This window comes from Schistocerca serialis, chromosome 5 (assembly GCF_023864345.2).
Source record: "Schistocerca serialis cubense isolate TAMUIC-IGC-003099 chromosome 5, iqSchSeri2.2, whole genome shotgun sequence".
NCBI lineage: Eukaryota > Metazoa > Arthropoda > Insecta > Orthoptera > Acrididae > Schistocerca > Schistocerca serialis.
This window is the reverse complement of record NC_064642.1, coordinates 562,115,591-562,137,144: the sequence shown is the minus strand read 5'-3', so window position 1 is coordinate 562,137,144 and position 21,554 is coordinate 562,115,591. Positions and strand designations below refer to the sequence as shown.

The 21,554-nt window shown below is 41.3% G+C and overlaps 1 protein-coding gene across 1 annotated transcript in view; it reads right to left on the bottom strand.

Annotated features, from left to right (window-relative positions):
- Window positions 1-8,285: 8,285 nt before the first annotated feature.
- LOC126482080 (facilitated trehalose transporter Tret1-like) overlaps window positions 8,286-21,554 on the bottom strand; it is a 131,799-nt gene continuing 118,530 nt past the window's right edge. Inside the window, exon 6 of the mRNA XM_050106056.1 lies at window positions 8,286-9,298. Coding sequence (XP_049962013.1) covers window positions 8,933-9,298 — 366 coding nt within the window. The 3' untranslated portion in view covers window positions 8,286-8,932. The remainder of the gene's footprint in view (window positions 9,299-21,554) is intronic.

Sequence of the window (21,554 nt, the reverse complement as noted above, 5' to 3'; positions counted from 1 at the left end):
GTATAGTGTAACCTCTGGAACACAGAACGAATACAAACAGTTCACGGTGTTTCCACGATACTAGTGAAAATAAACCACATTCCCTGAGTTGAATGGTAAAAAGGGTAAACAATAGTCACACGGCACGTCATTTCCCAAGTTTCAAGGCAGAAGTGGAGCTACATCCGATTATAATTTTGAGAATCTTTAAGGGAGTTGTACCTACTTCACGGGAAGACAGAAGGATGATCCAGTTTGTGATATGGCACTCAGAGGCTGAAGCCGCAGGATGAACTGTCCTTCACAAACTGGATTTCCAAAACTGGGCAGATTTCTCACAGCAATTTGAAGATAAACGCTGATCACAAGACGAACAACAGAAGCTAACTGCAGAATTACAGCAAATCACTTCCCTTATACTAAACGGTGCAGAGAATTTGCAAAATATTTATGGTGGCGCTCGAATCGAAGAACTTAGTGGAATTCGCCTTATTGGGGTACTTAGTAGTAGAATGCCTGCGTATGTTAGAGAAAGAATGATTGGGGGAGAAAGGTCAAAGGCTATTGCTACACGTAGCTACCTAGGGCAATACCTTGAATAAACTTCGGAAAGATGACAGGTTTAGGAACAATAGAGAAGAATGTGGCAAAAAAAGTAGTTCAGAACACAGGAGGAAAACAATAATACCGGCCGTTACTGTCAGTTTAAAAGACAGCATCCTGAGACTCGGGTAAAAGGAGACATCAGGAACGGTTAGAAAATGCGGTAAGATACAGGGGAATCACATCGTAATAAGAAATCCACAATCCATAAGAGAAGTGTTTACTGAGACGTCAGGCAATCAATGGCGTCCCGAGAAAAGGGACAACCTCTGAAACAGAAAACTAAGAATAACGGTCAGCCTATAGATATAAATTTTATAGGATATTATAGTAGAAGGAGCTTACAGAAAAAATTGTTAACTAAAAACAATCAATTTAGAAATACCATCTCTAGGAAGCCCTTAATTAAAGGAATGGTTGATGACATGTGGGTGAACATTACTCTAGACTCAAGAAGTGATGATAGGAATTAAAATAACTCACTTTCATTAGGTATCAGTTGTCTTCGCAGACACAAAGCTTTGTTAGCTTTTAATAACCTTTCTGTGAGCTTACAAAACGATGATAAAGACATGATTGTTTCGTTCATGTATTCAGAAGAAGGGGAACAGGTTACCCCATGTACACAAGGACAGGTAGCTGTTTCAGCGAATTTACTTTCGGAAACAGAAATTTGAGTTCACAGCAGTGACATAAACTATCCTGTCAATAATATCGAACAAGATATAGAAAACAGGTGCAGTGAGAATAGTTGATTAAACAAGGAGTGAAGGATTGAATTAATTGTTGTTATAATTCAGCACTATTATCTCTGAAGGACCTGGAGTTCAAAATCAAGAACACAGAAGCTTTCTGTAAACATCCGTATGCTATACCATTACCGTTAAACGAAGTATTGTTGTTATAATTCAGTACTATTATCTCTGAAGGACCTGAAGTTCAAAATCAAGAACACTGAAGCTTTCTGTAAACATCCATATGCTATACCATTAGCGTTAAACGAAGTAGCTGCGAGAGAAATCACGAAGATGATACATCACGGGATTACTGAAAGATCACAAAGTACTCTTAATAATCCACTATTAGCTGTAAAGAAACCATGAGTGGGTGTACGTATGGTCCTGGATGACAGGGCACAAAACCAAATAATCGAAATGGAGAGAGATCGGCCTGTTCCTGTGGAAAAAATTAACTTAACTGGATGGGGCAACAAATATTAGTAGTATGGACTTCACAGCCGGCTACTTGTAGGTTCCTTTGCATCCAGATTCCAGAAAGTATATGGTGCTCCTTTTTAAAGGAAGGTGCTAGTAATTCAACATGTTGGCTATTGGTTTAAATATTTGGTTTGCTGTTTTCTTTCGAGAATTAGACTTGGCTCTTGAGGAACAGCTATTACGGAAACAGGTTCTTTGTGTCGATGTTTTAATAATAAATCTGACCTGGAATGAGATATAGCGGTATTAAAGAAAGTTTATATGCAGATGAAAGAGAAGGGAATCACAATCGGAAGGCTGGAAGTGAAATTTCTAGGTCATATTGCAGATAGTAGAGGGGCTAAACCAAACACATCTAATGTAGAAGCAGTTTCCCAGTGTCTCAGTCTAAGGAAGAAGGAACAGAGTAATTTTTGGGAACAGTAGGAATTTTTAGGCTATTTTTACTGGGAGCCAATTTGACCAATATTGTATGACTAGACTTACTCAGGAGAGCGGTATGCTGACTGTATGACCCTCCATATCCGAATCCAGTGACGCCTATCGGGTAAGGATGAAACAGAGGCCGGTCGGTACCGTTCGGTCTTCCGAAGCCTTTTTGGACGGAGTTTTGAGTTTGGAGTTTAGACTTACTCAAACAGAGATCAGTGCTGCACTGGGGGAAAGAAACATTTTAATAGTATGAAGAGAGATTTAGTAAATGCACCAATCTTGTTCCATCCTAAGTAAGCGGTCATGATGGCAACAAACGCTTCAGATTATTTTCCAGGGGCAATTAAATAATGAGGAATGCTGACACCAGTCAGTTGCTTTCACTAGCCGTGTTCTAAACAAACATGAGAGGAACTATTACGTCACGGAAAAGGAATCCCTTGTTGTGGTATGCTGATTTCAAAGATTTTGCTTTCTGCGAACTGGAAGGAAAACAATAGTTTACGTGGATCATCAAACATTATCTTTCCTGCATCATAGATTAATGTAATGTGTACCATGTCTTCGAGAGTTTGAATTTGATGTGCACTATGTACAATGTTTACAGAATTGTCTTTCTGATGCCTTCTGTAGGCTTCACATAGGCATACCAACAAGGTCTAGGAGCTGGATATCAGATCTACTTTTTAAATACTGCAGGTCATTGTCAGAGAGTTAGGCATCTTGCTGAAGCTATAAAATTTGAACAGATCAATGGTCCACTGTTAGCAAAAGTAATCAGACAGTAAGGGTAGGTAGAGAAATGAACATTCTATCACAATAATGGGTAATGTATAAAGATGGTCCTCGTTGGAAAATTTGCAATCTAGAAAGATCATGGAAAACTTGTACGCGTTACACAATAGTCCAAGGATTAGTTACACACGTACATACATAAATGCATATAGACATGAAGATTGTGGCCATTTTTGGATTAGAAAATGTATCTGACATGTAAGGAAATATTATTTCACAAATGTGACAAAAATAGTACGGTAAATACTAAGTATCTATCAAATGCGTCAATGAGTGAAGGATTTGAGCCCTCTTATTGGGTATAAACATTACATCATTATTCCAAGAACATTGTGCGATTTAATTGCAGTGGATTTTTTGGTGCACTTCCTCGCAGCCTAGGAGATGTTACTTATATGCTTGTTATTCTAGGATGCCATTCTAAACATGTGAAATTGTACACAAGAGGGCCACTGCATAGGAAGTAGTTCAGTGCGTAATCCGCGATTTCTTTCTTCATTGTCAAGTACCTAAAAATTTGTTATCTGCTTATGGCAGTACACATTTAAGTAACCATTTTTAAGAGGTGTTAAGGTCTGCACATACTCAATACATACTCATATCCAAGTATCAGCCCCAGGGGAATCGTGCAGGATGTGTGGTGGAAGAATTAGGCTGTCTCTGTAAAACATATTGTTCCTCTAAACAATCTAAGTGGATCAGCTTAAAGCCTGAGTTCCAGAAGCTTTTGAATGTACTGCTTCAGCTGAATATGAAACTTGCGCCTCTAGAGATAGTAAGAGAGAAAAGGTAGTAGCTGAACCACTATTTTTATTAACAACCTCGCCATCATACAAATTGATCTAGTACACGATTCCTTGATCAAAAATACCGAGCAGAGACATACCAGCACGCACAGAAACCAGTATTTCAGGTGGGAGATTTAGTAATGGATAACACACACCCCAAAATTCAAATTATAATAAAGAAGGAAAGAAATTTTTTCATCCGTATGAGATTCTGTTACAAGTCAACGAGATCCCACATCCTAAAGCATTACTGCTAAAGGAACAACTTTATATAGCACAGACCAAGTGGAAAACTTTTTCAAAGCGAAGAAAAGTGACTAGTCAAACGTGATATTGGTCAGATTTTCTTCTTTTACTTTTGTAAGCCTTGTATTGACTAGTAGTCTAGCATTTTTTAAAACTTCTGACTAACACCGTCGTTGCTCAGGACAACAATGCCATCGCATGCTCACGTAATATGTTGTAGGTCGGTAATGCATTTACAACGCGCAGAGATTGCTCAATTTTCATATGAAAAAAGTGATCACCTCTGTCGATCACTCTCAAGTTGTTGCAAGAATAGAAAAAAAACGCCACGTCCAGATGAAATCCCAATTTTAAAAAGAGTAATGTTGAGTACTTGCCTCTTATGTAGCTTGGAGTTATCGCGAATTTCTCATCCAGTGTGAAGCTCCAAGTAACAGGATAAACGAGTAGGGTAATGATTATATGTATATATATAATTTGCGTCGAGACTGTAGGATCACGCAAAGCATTTTGCCTCATTTGAGCGTTCTTTTTGATCTTCCATCTTGTCCTTGTATACTTTTCTGTCTTCAGTTTCTGTTGGATCGATTTTTTCTGCTTCTAGGTCCAGTCTGACCTGCGTGATCCATGGTATTGTTGATTTGACTCCTTGTATGTATGTTAGAATTCTCTTGGTGAGTCCTTTTGCTGATAGCCTGATGATGATGTGCTCATAGGACTTCAACCATCTTTTTCTGACATCTGCTGCTGTGTTGGACATCTTCTCTGTAGTTTTCCTAGAGTGTGATCTGTATCCCTCTTCTGTCAGCTTTGAGCCGAGAATTTTCCTCATGATTTCCTTTCTTCCTTCAGTATACTTTCCATGTCACTTTTCGTATGGAGTGTTAGCGTCTCACTTGCATACATTATTTCAGGCTTGATTACTGTGTTGTAGTGAATGGACATGCATTTTTATTGTATACGTGCTGTGTCTTCCCGAACGCTCTTTTCATTTTTTGTAATCGAGTCTTTTGTCCCCTCTTTTGTGGGTCAGTGGAATGAATAATTAATCTAATCTAATCTTTTCTCCTCCTGTAGGTTCCAGGATCTCATCTAGATACTTGAAGTGTACAACTCTGTTTATCTTGCCGTATTTTGTGTCTAATTTTGTTACGTTTAATTTTGAGCAGAAAAATTCAGACTTCTCGAAAGAGATTTGCAGCCCAACTTTTTCCGCGCTTCTTTTAGTACCACTGTTTGTTTGGTTGCTGTTGCTTCGTTGTATGATAGTATGGCCGGGTCATCTACGAAAGCTTGGTTTGATAATTCTGTTTTGTCCCGGCATGTTGTTTCCAGTGTCCTTGAGTTTTCAGTTCTTTTTCCCCATTCCCTCATTACTTTATCCAGTACTAGGTTGAATAATAGTGGGAATAATCCGTCATCTTGGCGCACTACAGTTTTGCTCATGAAGGGATCAGAGATTTCACCCATGAATTTAACTTTCAATGCTGTGTCAGCTAATGTCTGTCTGATTAATTGTAGTGTTTTTGGGTCAAGGCCCTGTTCTTCAAAGACGTTGAACAAGGATTGTCGGTCAGCAGAATCATACGCTTTCTTGAAGTCTATGAAGGTGCATATGTTTGGTGCTTTCCTGATGGCCTTGTGTTTTAGAATTGTTTTCAGATTGAGGATTTGTTCTGTGTATGAACGACCAGGTATTCACCAATTTTGTGTTCTAACTGTTCTTGTGCTCTCTGGAGTAAGCATACTAAGAAAGTTTTGTAGGTGACTTGCAGCAGAAAGATTCCTCTATAGTTGTTTACATTCGTCCAATCTCCTCTCGCGCGCAGGGGATGGATACGTGCACATTTCCAGTCGTCAGGAAGTTTTTCTGTTTGCCGGATGGTAGAGATTATTTTCGTAAGCTCCTGTAGTGACTTTGGTCCAAGGTTCTTTAGTAGTTCTGTAATGATACTGTCTTCACCGGATCTCCTGCTGTTTTTTTTTAGATTAAGTATGTGTTTGCTGATCTCTTCACAGGTTGGTGGCAGCGATTCTGGTTGGGTGGAGGTAAGTTGTGTACAGGAAATCTTTTTGCAGGTTTAGGGCAGTTAAGGAGATCGGAGAAATAAAGTGCCAGTTCTTGACAATTCTCTTGGTTAGTTAGTGCTAGTTTTCCATCTGGTTTCCTAAAACACAAATTTTGAGGTGCGTACCCGCAGATCTTTCTTGAGAAGGTCCTGTAGAATTCTGGTTGCGGAAGCTTACCTCTATAGCATCCAGTTGCTCCTTCATGTACTTTCGCTTCGTTTGCCTAATAAGTTTTTCAACCTGTTTTCTTGACTCTTGGAAACAACATGGGCGTTCTGGGGATTTTTTACTATTTTAGTCCTGAAAAGCTTGTGTGCGTATTTCTAGTGCCTTTTTACACTCTGAGTTCCTCCAAGGGTGTTTAGTGTTCTTTTTCCGTGGTATTAGTTATTTTGCTTTTTGCATAATCTATCTACGAAATTCTTCCCATGTCTTTGTGAATCTTGGCCATCACTCTCTCTAGTGTTGCCCAGAATTTCTCTGTTGATGTGATATATATATATATGCATATCAAATAAGAATAAAAGAACAGATTCACAAAATTACAGATCAATATCCTTAACGTCAGTTTTCTTCAGAGCCTATATGCAAATTCTCAGTTCGAACATAATAAATTACACTGAGACAGTACAGCTTCTGTCCGCAAATAATGATGGACTTAGAAAACATTGCTCAGATGAAACTCAGCTTGCTCTCTTCTCTAGTGGACCATGAATGAAGGACAACAGGCAGATTCCATATTCCTAGGTTTCTGGAAAGCATTTGAAACAATGCTTCACTGCAGACTGTGAACGAAGATCCAACATATGAAACAAGTTTCCGGATATGTGAAAGGTTGGAAGGCTTCTTAAGTAATGTAATCCAATACGTGTTCATTAGGAATAAGTGTATCGCCAGGAGTGCCTCAGGGAAGTGAGACAGGACGGCTCTTTTTCACTATATACATGAACGATCTGCCGTCTGGGTGAGCAGTATCCTGTGACGCTCTAGTGTATGGGTAACTGTCGTCATCATGTGACCGTAGGGGGATACAGGATAATCTGGGCAGAATTTCTGTTTGATGTGTTGGGCGGCAGTTTGCACTAAATATAGAAATGTGTAGGTTAATGCAGATGGGTAGAAAAAGCAACCCTATATTGTTCGAAAACAGTATTGGCTGTTTGCTGCTTTAAATGGCTGTGACGATTAACTGTCTAGGCATAATGTTACAAAGCAATATGAAATTGAATGGGCAAGTAATCTCAGTAGTAAGGAAGGCAAATGGTCGATATCGTTGTTTTCGGATAATTCTGGGAAACTTTACCTCTCTCTAACGGAGACCACATACAGAGCACGTGTGCGACCCTTTCTTCAGTACTGCTCAAGTGTCTTAGCTCCCCACCATATTGAAGAATGACACTGAAGCGGTTCAAAAGCGTTCTGCTAAACTTGTTACCAGTAGGTTCGATCAACACATGAGTATCATGGGAATGCTCTGTGAACTCATATGGGTATCCGTAGAGGAAACATGTTCGTTCGTGAAAAACTACTGAGAAAATTTAGAGAACCGGCACTGGATGCCGTCTGCAGAATGATGATACTGCCACCAACGCACATGTCAGCTATGAACTGTGAAAACAAGATAAGAGAAATTGGAGTTGATAAGGAAGCATATAGTATTTTAATAAAAATTTATTATATTTTAAATTTTGACAATACTTGGTTGTAACAACCAAGTAACTACCTACTGTGTGAATGATGGATGTATGGAAAGCAGATGTAAGTCTTAAGTCTGTAAATGGTGGAAGTTTAATTTTAAATCTTGTAGATAATCTTACTGTTCTTAACTGAGGATCACTGAAATGAATAATTTACTTTAATTTTTGACAATACTTGGTTGTAATAGCCAAGAAACTAGCAAATATCTGAATGATGGATTTAATGAAAGCAGATGTAAGTATTAAACCTGTAAATATTAGAAGTTTAAATTTAATTCATGTACATAATTTTACTGTTTATTGACTGAGGATCATTAAAATTAATGAAACTCAAGTTTTTCTAATTACATTTTTGTAATGTGTTTATCTAACATGTTCCACACCCAGGAGGATTCCCTTTTTTATGGGTCTATGGAATGAATAATTAATCTAATCTAATCTAAACTGGTAGTGGTGCAAAGTGTCCTTCACTGTGCACCGAAGGATGGCTTGTGGAGTTTGTATGTACATGTAGACATAGATGTTACAAATCATATTAAATGTTTTGCAGTTTGGTATATTTCTTCATTACATCTTATTTACATTTATGATATAAAATACAAATATTGCAGTTATTTTAAATAATTTTATATTTACCATCATTGTTGAGTATATATTATTTTGTAGTTTTATAAATAACAGTCATCTTTCACTTAATATTTGTACATAAAACTTGTGCAGCCGAAGAGCGAGCATGTGCATGTCAACACACGTGACAGGCTGGCGCTGTCTGATGTTTGAATATGCATCTGTCAGGTCCCAGCACCATTTTCACACAGGCACTTAGTGCCCATCATCGCCGCTAAAAAAAAAGTCACGCGTTTCGGATTATTCTCGTCTTGCAGCAGGCACAAATGCAAGAGAAAAACAGCATCAGTTGTCTCTGTCAAACAAGTATCTTCAACACAGTTGAAAGGGAGAAAGAGTCACAAAAACTACTCAGTTTTACCAGATCAAAATACAACGTTTAACGAAGTATACTGTCTGGACGAAAGTCGTCACATTCTTACCGACATGCACGTTTGTCTAGTAATGTGCTGCAACGAGCTAGTGTCGTGTTATCACGTCAGAGATGAAGGGCCGGGTGCTGCGGGTGCTGCGGCACAGCTGGAGGTTGCTTCTCGGTGGATTCTGGCGACTCGGCGGCGTCCCCCTCGAAGTGTCGCATGATCTCCAGGAAGGAGCGGCCCTTGGTCTCGGGCACGCAGAAGTAGGTGAAGACGAGGCCGGCGGCGGCGCACGCCGAGAAGGAGAAGAAGACGACGTGCATGCCCACCCGGTCGCTGACCACCTGGAAGAGCTTCGCCACGGCCGTCGAGCTCACGCTGAGCACCACCGTCACGATGGCCGTGGCCAGCCCCTTCACCTCCGAGGGGAACACCTCGCCCACCATCGCCCACGGCACCGGTCCCAGCCCCAGGATGTTGAACACCTGAAAAAAAGGCCCGGACACTCCTACAGGCGGCAGTCGTAATGGAAGCTGCACTGAGCGGCCTGAGCTACCCAAGGGTATTCCAATTTGGAGATGTGTTCTCTATGCCGCCTAAATGCAGCCGCCAGATGTTATTTAGTTAATTAGTTAGTTAGTTGCAAGTTTCATAATTCATCTGTACGATCCTTGTATCGAAATGACGTGGAACAAGTCAGTTTATAGGATCAGTGTTAACATTAATGACAAAATTACACTACTGGCCATTAAAATTGCTACACCACGAAGATGACGCGCTACAGACGCGAAATTTAACCGACAGGAAGAAGATGCTCTCATATGCAAATGATTAGCTTTTCAGAGCATTCACGCAAAGTTGGTGCCGGTGGCGACACCTGCAACGTGCAGACACGAGGAAAGTTTCCAACCGATTTCTCATACACAAACAGCAGTTGACCGGCGTTGCCTGGTGAAACGTTGTTGTGATGCCTCGTGTAAGGAGGAGAAATGCGTACCATCACGTTTCCGACTTTGATAAAGGTCGGATTGTAGCCTATCGCGATCGCGGTTTATCGTATCGGGACATTGCTGCTCGCGTTGGTCGAGATCCAATGACTGTTAGCAGAATACGGAATCGGTGGGTTCAGGACGGTAATACGGAACGCCGTGCTGGATCCCAACGGCCTCGTATTACAAGCAGTCGAGATTACAGGCATCTTATCCGCATGGCTGTAACGGAAAGTGCAGCCACGTATCGATCCCTGAGTCAACAAATTGGGACGTTTGCAAGGCAACAACCATCTGCACGAACAGTTCGACGACGTTTGCAGCAGCATGGACTATCAGCTCGGAGACCATGGCTGCGGTTACCCTTGACGCTGCATCACAGGCAGGAGCGCCTGCAATTGCGTACTCAACGACGAACCTGGTTGCACGAATGGCAATACGTCATTTTTTCGGATGAATCCAGGTTCTGTTTACAGCATCATGATGGTCGCATCCGTGTTTGGCGACATCGCGGTGAACGCACATTGGAAGAGTGTATTCGTCATCGCCATACTGGCGTATCACCCGGCGTGATGGTATGGGGTGCCATTGATTACACGTCTCTGTCACCTCTTCTTCGCATTGACGGCACTTTGAACAGTGGACGTTACATTTCAGATGTGTTACGACCCGTGGCTCTACCCTTCATTCGATCCCTGCGAAACCCTACATTTCAGCAGGATAATGCACGACCGCATGTTGCAGGTCCTGTACGGGCCTTTCTGGATACAGAAAATGTTCGACTGCTGCCCTGGCCAGCACATTCTCCAGATCTCTCACCAACTGAAAACGTCTGGTCAATGGTGGCCGACAATTGGCTCGTCACAATACGCCAGTCACTACTCTTGATGAACTGTGGTATCGTGTTGAAGCTGCTTGGGCAGCTGTACTTGTACACGCCATCCAAGATCTGTTTGAGTCAATGCCCAGGCGTATCAAGGCCGTTTTTACGGCCAGAGGTGGTTGTTCTGGGTACTGATTTCTCAGGATCTATGCGCCCAAACTGCGTGAAAATGTAGTCACATGTCAGTCCTAGTATAATATATTTGTCCAATGAATACCCGTTTATCATCTGCATTTCTTCTTGGTGTAGCAATTTTAATGGCCAGTAGTGTATTATTGAGTCCTACTCATACAACTACACTTAACAATAATTTCTTTTTTACTGGCTACCGGCTTTTACGTTGGAATTCGTCAGTGGATTAAAAGAATTTGTCCAGGACAAGTAATTTTAAGTTATATTTAAAATTCCAAAAGAGAATTAATCAGAATGATGCAAAATTACTACAAAATTGCTGAGAAAACAAGATTACATGTTAACGTAGAAAAGACAGAATACCTGCCCATAAGTAAGAAAACTAGAAAAGATGCACTTCTGACCGTAGATGGGTTCAGTTTCAAGACTGTTGACCACTTCAAGTATCTAGGAAGTCTTTTTAGTAAAAACAACAAAAGAGATATAGAAATAGATGCCCGTTTACCAACACCAAACAAGAGACTTTTTAGTTTCATCAGTCAGCTAAGAAAAACATCACCTAGCAGTAACTTCAAAATCCACATATAGCAATCGACAATTATACGTATGTATGTGCATCTTTTCTGGTTTTCTTACTTATGGGCACGTATTCTGTCTTTTCTTCATTAACATGTAATCTTGTTTTCTTAGCAATTTTGTAGTAATTTTGCATCATTCTGATTAATTCTCTTTTGGAATTTTAAATATAACTTAAAATTACTTGTCCTGGACAAATTCTTCTAATCCACTGACGAATGTATGTATATTTCTGGGTTGGGTTGGGTTGTTTGGGGAAAGAGACCAGACAGCGAGGTCATCGGTCTCATCGGATTAGGGAAGGATGGGGAAGGAAGTCGGCCGTACCCTTTCAAAGGAACCATCCCGGCATTTACCTGGAGCGATTTAGGGAAATCACGGAAAACCTAAATCAGGATGGCCGGACGCGGGATTGAACCGTCGTCCTCCCGAATGCGAGTCCAGTGTCTAACCACTGCGCCACCTCGCTCGGTTGACCATTATACCTGTGATGTTATATAGATGTGAAACATTAATATTTAGAAAGAAAGATGAAGAAAAACTGTTAATATTCGAAGGAAAAGTACCAAGGATAATTTTTGGACCAGTATACGACGAAAATAACATGGAATGGAGAATAAGAAGAAATGAAGAATTAAGAGAGCTGTACAAACACCGTAACATCGTCGAAGTGCTCAAGAGGAGAAAGTTAAATTGGGCAGGCCATATAGCAAGAATGACAGAGAATAGACTACCTGGAATGGCATTCAGCAGAACAATAGATGGAACCAGAGAAAGATGGAGACCCAGAATCAGATGGCGGGATAACATTCGCGAAGACACAACTAACAACTAGGATGAACAGCAACAGCAACTGGACAAACAGCGCATTGGACAGGGAGAAGTGGAAGAGGCTCATAGAGCAGGCGTATGGTCGAAAGGCCCTTGCCACATGTAAAGTAAAGTAACCTGTCAGCTATTTTATGTTCTTAGGCAAATGGTCAAAAATTTTCGTTGCTGCTTGTTGAACTCCTTTCTGAGTCACTGTCAGCTTGTAATAGGTAATGAAGGTCATTTTTACCTATAGTGTTGTGGGCATAGACATCTCTATTCTTCTCAAGTTGTAATGTATTATTTAGGGCGAATTTCACTAGCGAACATAGTATGTACTGTGACGGCTCAGTTAAGACGCCTAGCTCCATGGCGTTTGTGGGGAACACAACATATTATTCTTACTGCTCGCTTTTATGCAGTCAGTACTTTCTTTCTAAGTGATGAGTTACCCCAGAAAATTATTCCGTAAGACATTATTGAGTGTAAATATGAAAAATATGTCAGGTTGATGGTTTGTTTGTTTCCCAAATTAGTAATTCTACGAAGACCAAAAGTATCTGAACTTGATTGTTTGAAAAGCTCAGTAATATGCTTCTTCCAGTACAAGTTTTTATCAGCAAGTACAGCCAAAAATTTGGAGCATTATGCCGTATTTGCTGACTTCTGTTCAAGTGCTACATCAATTGTTAGTACGATTAAATTTGTTGTACAGAACTGAATATAGTTAGTGTGTGCGTCTGTGTTTTTTTCCAAAGTATTGAGAGGATTCATTTTCGGAGAACCATTTTATAATTCTCTCTAATCTGATTTATTAACAATAGAATCGTCTGCAAAAAGTACCAATTCTGTTTGTTGAATGTTAACTAGTAGGTCATTCAAATACATTATGAATAGAAGAGAACCCAAAATTGAACCCTGTGATTTTTCCCCACTCACTAAAATTTTCTACCCTTTCGACACGGAATTATTCAGCACAACCTTTCGCTCTCTGTTTGTTAAGTATGATTCAAACCAACTGTGCGTAAAGCCATCAGTTCCGTAAAACTCGAGTTTTTCTAATAGAGTAATATGATTTACAACCAAACGCCTTGAAAAGCTCACAAAAACATCAACTGGCGATATTTTATTATTTAAGGCTTGTACTATTTGATGATTGAATGTATAAGTAGCATTCTCAGTCGAGCAACGCTTCTGGGATCCGAACTGTGATATGCTAAGTAAATTGTTTCCGTTTAAGTGTGAGACTACTCTTCAGTACATAAATTTTTCGCATGTTTTGGAAAAAGATGTCAGTAAGGAAACTGGACGATATTTGTTTAAGTCTGTGTTGTCATCTTTCTTATGAAGAGGTTTAACAATTGCATATTTTAACATCTCTGGAAAAATTCGCTGTGTCAGTGATGCGTTGCATACACCACTAAGGACATTACTTATTAAGTTGCGACAACTCTTCAGAATTATGTTTGAAATTCCATCAACATCACATTGACTTTTTTTTTTTTTGTTTTTAATTTCAGTGGAGGATATTGGTCCTACTTCTAGTTTCTCAAAGCTTTATGGATTGACATTTTAAATACAGTTTCTTGCTTCTTCAACTAAACCATTTAATCCTATTTTTGTTGCTACACTTCGATGCTATATTCTGCGTCTGCTACACGCAGGTTATATTGAACGAAGCAGCACATTGCAAGTTAACTGACTTCAAACGTGTGATGGTAATCGGAGCAAGAAGCGTAGTTCATATGTAGGAGATTAACAAGAATTCAGGTTTCCGTCTGCAAACTGCAGACTTTTCTGGCTGCCATCCATTTCAAAGACAGAATTATTTAATTAATACAAAACTGAATCACAGATTCGAACTGTACTACAGATTACGAACCAAATGACCGAAGTCACGCTTTGATTGGATAGATAATCAATGAGCGGTAACATTTGATAGGCTAATTTCCCCCACAAAAGTAATTTTTCCCACTATTCCGATCCTACTGACGTGTTACCAAGGAAAATGGCCACAGGATGAGAAAGTTCGCATAATCTTTAGATTTCCGGAAATAAATTCAGTAAAATAGTCCAAAGTTGGCATGTTCGTTGAAAAGGAAGTCAATGGCTATTGCTTTCAAACCGGCTATGGGCCACGCTTCCGCACATGCAGACCCTTTTCCTGTGGGGGCGTTAGGCTGGTGCCACCATAGAAAGACCAGCTTAAAAGGGAGAGAGTTTCCCCCGCCACAGTACGTGAAACGCTGCTAGAGGGTCAATGCCGTCTCGTTGATCAAACTGGCTGCAAGGAATTATCGGGTGGTTATAATTAAAGTGCAGCTGCTCACAGAGGTCCATTGTGGGGCGTAATGATCGTGTCGCAGTGAAACTTCGTAGATATTCTAATGCGTTAATGCGGAACTGATTTACGCTGGAAAAAAAGAATTCCAATTTTGACCACCATCTGCAACTCTGGCGCTGTGAATGCAAGAGAAACGTGTGGAAATGTTTCCATATGTAATGGATTAGGAACGGGACGTGGGCAGAAAATATTTAACAAGTGAGAAAGGTATAATGCTGACTTTATTATTAACCGCCGCTTACATACTTTGTTCTGTATGAACACCGGAAACGTCGACGAGATGCTGCACCCGTAAAACGACGTGACCAAAAGATGTTCGCAGCAGTTCCGGTGGAATCTGAGCAACGTTTTCCTTTATACTGGCCTTCAGATCAGGTAGAGACGCAACGAGTCCCTGGTAAACGCGTTCTTTTAGATACCCCCAGAGTCAAAATTCACATGGATCCAGATCAGGTGATGTAGCAGGCCACACGTCTGGAAAACCTCTGGAGGTGACATGTTTGCTGAAAGTTGCATTAAGCAGACCTTACAATGGGCGAGCGGCATGAGGCGTTGTTCCATCATGAATGAAAACAGAGGTTTCCACAAAGTCCAGAACAGGAATCACGGGCTGTACAAGGAGGTCTCGATTACGTGCAGACGTCATGGTGCACCTCAAAGGCCCTCTGGGTGTACCACATTCAAAGAAGAACGAACCAAGAATAAAGATGCTTGTAAATCCACACCACACGGTCACATACGGCGAGTGCGCAACACGAGGTTTAACAGTACCCCAAACTGACAGTTGTGTGTATTCACTGTACCCTTAGTGTAAAATGTGCCCCTTCACTCTATAGAATATGCCCTGGCCACATGTCATCAACTTCGATTCATGCCTGAAACCAGAGAGAAAACTCAGAATATTGCTGCGGATCATGTTTCAGTTGCTGCAGCTTCTGGATCTTGTGCTGGTACCAGTGTAAAATAGACTGCAAAACTGTTGACCATAGGGTGGAAAATTCTCGTTACACAGCACGAGCACTATAGCAGTACCCGGGGCACGTGCTGCGTGGTCAGTTACAGCAACAGCAACCTCGTCAGAGTCTTCCAACGGGACAGGTGCTGCACCAAGCTCTCTCATACTTCCGAACTTCATTGTCATCTTCTTTAAACCATTTAATGACGTTGGGCCTCTCTTCAGACCTTTCAGTTGGAGATACTCTCTCAATGCAGCGCTGTAATTCCTGCCATTCACATAAAACAGTTTCACTAACTGCGCACGTTCTCTCTTCTCAATAGCCTCATTGTTCATCCATGTTATGGACTGTCAAATGGCAGTGTGGATGTCAAGCCGTTATACAAACAGTGTACAGCGCCAGATTTTCATCTAATGAAAGAAGGAAGGAAGAGTGGATTTAACGTCTCGGCGATATCGAGGTCATTAGTGACGGAGCACAAGCTCGGATTGTGTCAAAAATGGGAAAGGAAATAGGCCATGCCTTTTCATAGGAACCATACCGGTATTTGCCTGGAGCGATTTAGGGAAATCACAGAAGACCTTAGACTGGATGGCCGGCGGGGGTTTGAACCGACATCCTCCCAAATGAGAGTCCAGTGTGCTAACCATTGCAACACCTAGCTTGATAGATTTGCATCTGCTGGCCACAACTGGAACTAATTTGTTTTGCAGCGTAAATCGGTTTCGCATTAACACAGCAGAATATCTGCCACGTTTCGCTGCCATACGATAATTACAGCCACACTTGACCTCCGCAAGTAACTGCACTTTGACTACCACCTCCCGCTACTTTTCACTGGATTAGTCATTTCGCATTGTCTCCACCGAGAAAATAAAACAGAGGGACTCACACTCCAAAAAATGGTTCAAATTGCTCTGAGCACTATGGAACTTAACACTGAGGTCATCAGTCCACTAGAACTTAGAACTACTTAAACCTAACTAACCTAAGGACATCACACACATCCATGCAGGATTCGAACCTGCGACCGTAGCGGTCGCGCGGTTCCAGACTGAAGCGCCTAGAACCGCTCGGCCACACCGGCCGGCGACTCACACTCCCAAACCCACTTACGAGCAGTATCTAATCGTGCCACCATCTTACTTGTAACGTGTACAGCAAACTCACGATAGGAATCTGGTTGCACATTTAGAAGATGTGGACTATTTTGGCGATCGTTGTAACATCGCGGCTTGCGTCTGGTTCTGCAAGTTGACAACCACCAATTCACTTGTGCTTTTGTGGTAAGCAACGCTTTCAATGCGCCCACTCTCGCTTGTCATCTCTGCTTATCTCATGGTTCTCTTGTAACTGCTTGTTTATTACCCTTGCGGTTATTTCACTCTTTCGATACATCTAGTAATTTTCCGTAAGAGCTAGAACGAAGCCGTATTTCTATTTTCTAATGTATTTTATGTATTCTTTTCCCATGCATAGCTTTTTTGTACCAATGGTAGGCAAATTGTGGATTCACGGCTTTTCTCATATTGTGGAGGCTGCTTTACCATTTACCATGTGTTGCAGGTGAAATGCGGATTTTGAATTCAATTCTTCTGTAGCCCTTCCATCCGTCTCTAAGTAACTCTAACAAGCTACTAGGGAAACACCTGCTGTAGGCTCGCAATCTCTGATGTTCAACAGTCAAGAACACCAGCAGTTTTTGCAGGTATGCCAAAATTTGTTTGTAAAATTCCAGGAGGGAGTCACATAACAGAGTTTATGGCACGTTTGTGTTATCAATAGCTGCCAATTATCATATTTCCATTTTAATTAAACTTTTCCTATGTGATAATCATACCCTGTCTTTTCATTTGTTAACCTGTTCACGAGTGGTGACGAAGCAATGCAATAAATTCCACTAGGGCTTCACAGGCCTGGAATATATAACACCACACAAACAGGTTCATACAACAGCAGCTTCACGTTTCCAACAGCGTCCAGGGACAGATCTTCAATATCGCAAAGAGAATGTTTCCACACGAGTACTGGGACACGTAGGACCACTACTAGTGTATGAAGAAGGGACGTCACTCCACATCCACAGAGCTATATGGGGCAGTCGACAGTGTAGTGTGAGAAATCACTGCCGATTTTAGTCTAGGGTGTCTGGAACTCATTTCTGCTAGGACGGTGTCGAGACAAGTGCACTGCTTAGGCTACAACAAGCGACGACCGACTTCTGTCACAGTGCCTTTCCGTTAATTTTTGGTCACTCTGCGTATTTTCTGGGTGTGGATATGAGTATTAAAGTTGTATGTGAGATATGTTTGTTCCATATAAAAAACGAGAGTGTAATGGGGTCATACGTCATAACATGTGTATTAGGCGCACTTGGTGGGCGTGTCTGGAGTTTCTAGTCACTCAAGCAGCAACCAGATGAGTCAGATCTAATGGGCAACAGCCACATAGAGGTAAATAGGTCTTATGGTTCATCCCTGGAAAAACACATCTAAATCTAATAATGCGAGTTGGTAACGACAAATCTGATGAGTGACCATGGATGAAGTGTTCCTTTTCTTAAAAAAAAAAAAAAAAAAAAAAAAAAAAATCCGTTCTTCTGCCTGGTTTGATGGTACCCGCCACGACTTCCTCTCGTCTGCCAACGTCTTCTCTCATAGCAGAGTAGCACTTACACATAACGACCTGAACTATTTGTTGGGCGTATCCAATCACTGTTTTCCGGTACACTTTTTACCTCTACAGTTTCCTCTAGTACCACGAAATTTATTCCTTGAAGTCTAACACTTGTCCTGTCATCCCCTCTCTTCTTCTTGTCAGTGTTTTCCTGATATTCCTTTCCTTGTTAATTCTGCGGAACACCTTCTCATTTCGTAATCTCTTAGTCTATCTAACTATCAACATACTTTTACAGAGCCACATCTCAAAAACTTTCAACCACTTCTTTCCCGGTTCCTGGGCGCAATAGCGTCAGAAATACATGTTAAAGTGAAAGGAAACTTATATAATCAATTAAACTAGAGCTACACAACGTAGAAATACATCACTGTATAGCGAATTTGACGGTGAAATTGCTGGCAATAAGAGCTCCTCAATACATCTCTTTCAAAATTAGAACAGAAGAAAGATGAATAAATGTGGTAATTCTACAAAATGGCCATGAAAAAATTGCTACGGGATTTGACAACGTGTTGTTGGATACCGTATATCAAGTACATGGTGACCTGGAAGTTAGTATTTGATAATGTACTAATACACAGAACAGTGTAGGTAGAGAGGTAAAACTTGACACTCATGCCTGAGGCATGGGGTTTTATCGAAACCAACAACGAGAGCAAAAATCAGCCAATATATGGCACTAGACAGCAACACGTCAGTGACACCGCATGAGAATCGTGTATGAAATGGCCTGTATTGAGAGAGGGAGACAGATACGCCAGCAATCGCATTAGAAAATTGTAGCGAAATGCAGGAAGATCTGCAGCGGATAGGCACTTGGTGCAGGGAGTGGCAACTGACCCTTAACATAGACAAATGTAATGTCTTGCGAATACATAGAAAGAAGGATCCTTTATTGTATGATTATATGATAGCGGAACAATCACTGGCAGCAGTTACTTCTGTAAAATATCTGGGAGTATGCGTGCGGAACGATTTGAAGTGGAATGATCATATAAAATTAATTGTTGGTAAGGCGGGTACCAGGTTGAGATTCATTGGGAGAGTGCTTAGAAAATGTAGTCCATCAACAAAGGAGGTGGCTTACAAAACACTCGTTCGACCTATACTTGAGTATTGCTCATCAGTGTGGGATCCGTACCAGATCGGTCTGACGGAGGAGATAGAGAAGATCCAAAGAAGAGCGGCGCGTTTCGTCACAGGGTTATTTGGTAACCGTGATAGTGTTACGGAGATGTTTAATAAACTCAAGTGGCAGACTCTGCAAGAGAGGCGCTCTGCATCGCGGTGTAGCTTGCTCGCCAGGTTTCGAGAGGGTGCGTTTCAGGATGAGGTATCGAATATATTGCTTCCCCCTACTTATACCTCCCGAGGAGATCACGAATGTAAAATTAGAGAGATTAGAGCGCGCACGGAGGCTTTCAGACAGTCGTTCTTCCCGCGAACCATACGCGACTGGAACAGGAAAGGGAGGTAATGACAGTGGCACGTAAAGTGCCCTCCGCCACACACCGTTGGGTGGCCTGCGGAGTATAAATGTAGATGTAGATGTAGAATGTTGGCTCAGTATAGAAGATCCGCAACTACAGCTTTACGACCCTATAGCCATAAGAATGGTATTCGAACAGGTAAACGTTCTGTGACAATTTTCGCAGTGAAGGAAATGATCATGAACTTCGAAGCCTCTGGTTGTTTAGACCAGGGGTTAAACATTTCCTCTGACGGAACACTTTCAGATACTGGTTCTTTGATGGAACACCTTGTTTATTTTGAAGGTTAATGTGATTAATACAATTTTTAAAAATGGGAGAAATGTGTTTTGTTCAGTGATTACATCAATTTTAAGTCACAACTAGTAGCATAGAAATCATAACAAAATTTTTTAAAAATAAAAATTGTCGAAAAAGGCCATGATGTTAATGGGTTTTCGCGGGACACCAGTATTTCGCGGAACACAGTTTGGGAAACCCTCATTTACACGACAAGCCCCGTAGTGGGCGACCAGACACAAGTGCTACTGCTGCTCGGACATTTCATGAAAAAAAGGAAACTTCAGCGGGGCTAACCTCCGCATGGTGAAGTCAGCGCTCGTAAAGTCGCACATCGCACTTGCATTCCACGCACTACAGTTTGGAGAGCGCTAAGGTGTAACCTCCACTGTTATCCGGACAAAATCCAATGTCATCATGAACTGTTAGGCACAGATTTTGTGACGCGAAGAGAATTTGCGCGTCGGCACTCCCAAAAAATGGGGAAAGATGATGATTGATTGTCTTAAGTGTTGTGGACCGACGAAGCCCATTTCACACTGCGAGGATCTGTTAACACCCCACAAATGCAGAATTTGGGCTATCGATAGTGGAAACCCCGCTATATGACGAGAAAGTCTCGGTGTGATGTGGATTTACCTCATCAATCGTGATCGAACCCTTTTTAAAAAAAAAAAATGCGGGGTGGTGCTTTTCAGACGGTCAGCGTGACGGGTGCGAGGTACGCCTGTGTGTTACAGAATCGCATCATCTCTAGCCTGCTGGAAGGTACGACATTTATGCAGGACGGCGCTCCACCCCATACTGCTACACGTGTGAAAGATCTCTTGCGCACATCGTTTGGTGAGGGTCGCGTGCTGAGTCTCCACTTTTGTCACTCTTGGCCTCCCCGGTCCCCAGACATCAGTCCGTGTTTTATTATTGGTTGTGGGTTTACCTGACGTCACAAGTCTACCGTGATCGTCCGATCTCTGTAGGCTGCTAAAAGACAACATCCGACGGCAACTTCTCGCCATGCCTATTGCTACACTGCACAGTGCTGTTCACAAGACTATCCCTCGACTACAGGTATTATTTATGCATGACGGCCGAGATGCTGAGCATTTGTTATAAAGAACACTATCTTTGCTAAAAATCAATTATTATGCTATTATTGCATTTGTATCATATGAAGCGCCCTCTGTTGGTCATTTTGTGCACCTTTTTTATGATTTCAATAAAATCCCATTCATTTCAAGCATGTGTGTCAGTTTTTACGTCGCTACTTACATCGTTCCGTGAAGTATTGAATTGTCACAAGAACTTGTGGTAACCCTGTATTACAACGCTATGTGGCGATCTAGACCATAGACACAGTCGTTTAGCCGGCAGGTGCATAAAACAGCAGTAGAATTAATGAATATCACATAATGATTTAACATACTAACACGTGCAACATCATCCATTAGAATACTTCATATATAATAATTAACTTTTTTAAATCAGGAGTACAACTGACATAATACCAGGCAAACGGTATAATGTAGCGTACGCTTGCACACACTGGCTGTATGAGAATGAAAACTGCTACGTAAATGATATTTTCATGTCACTAGATATAATA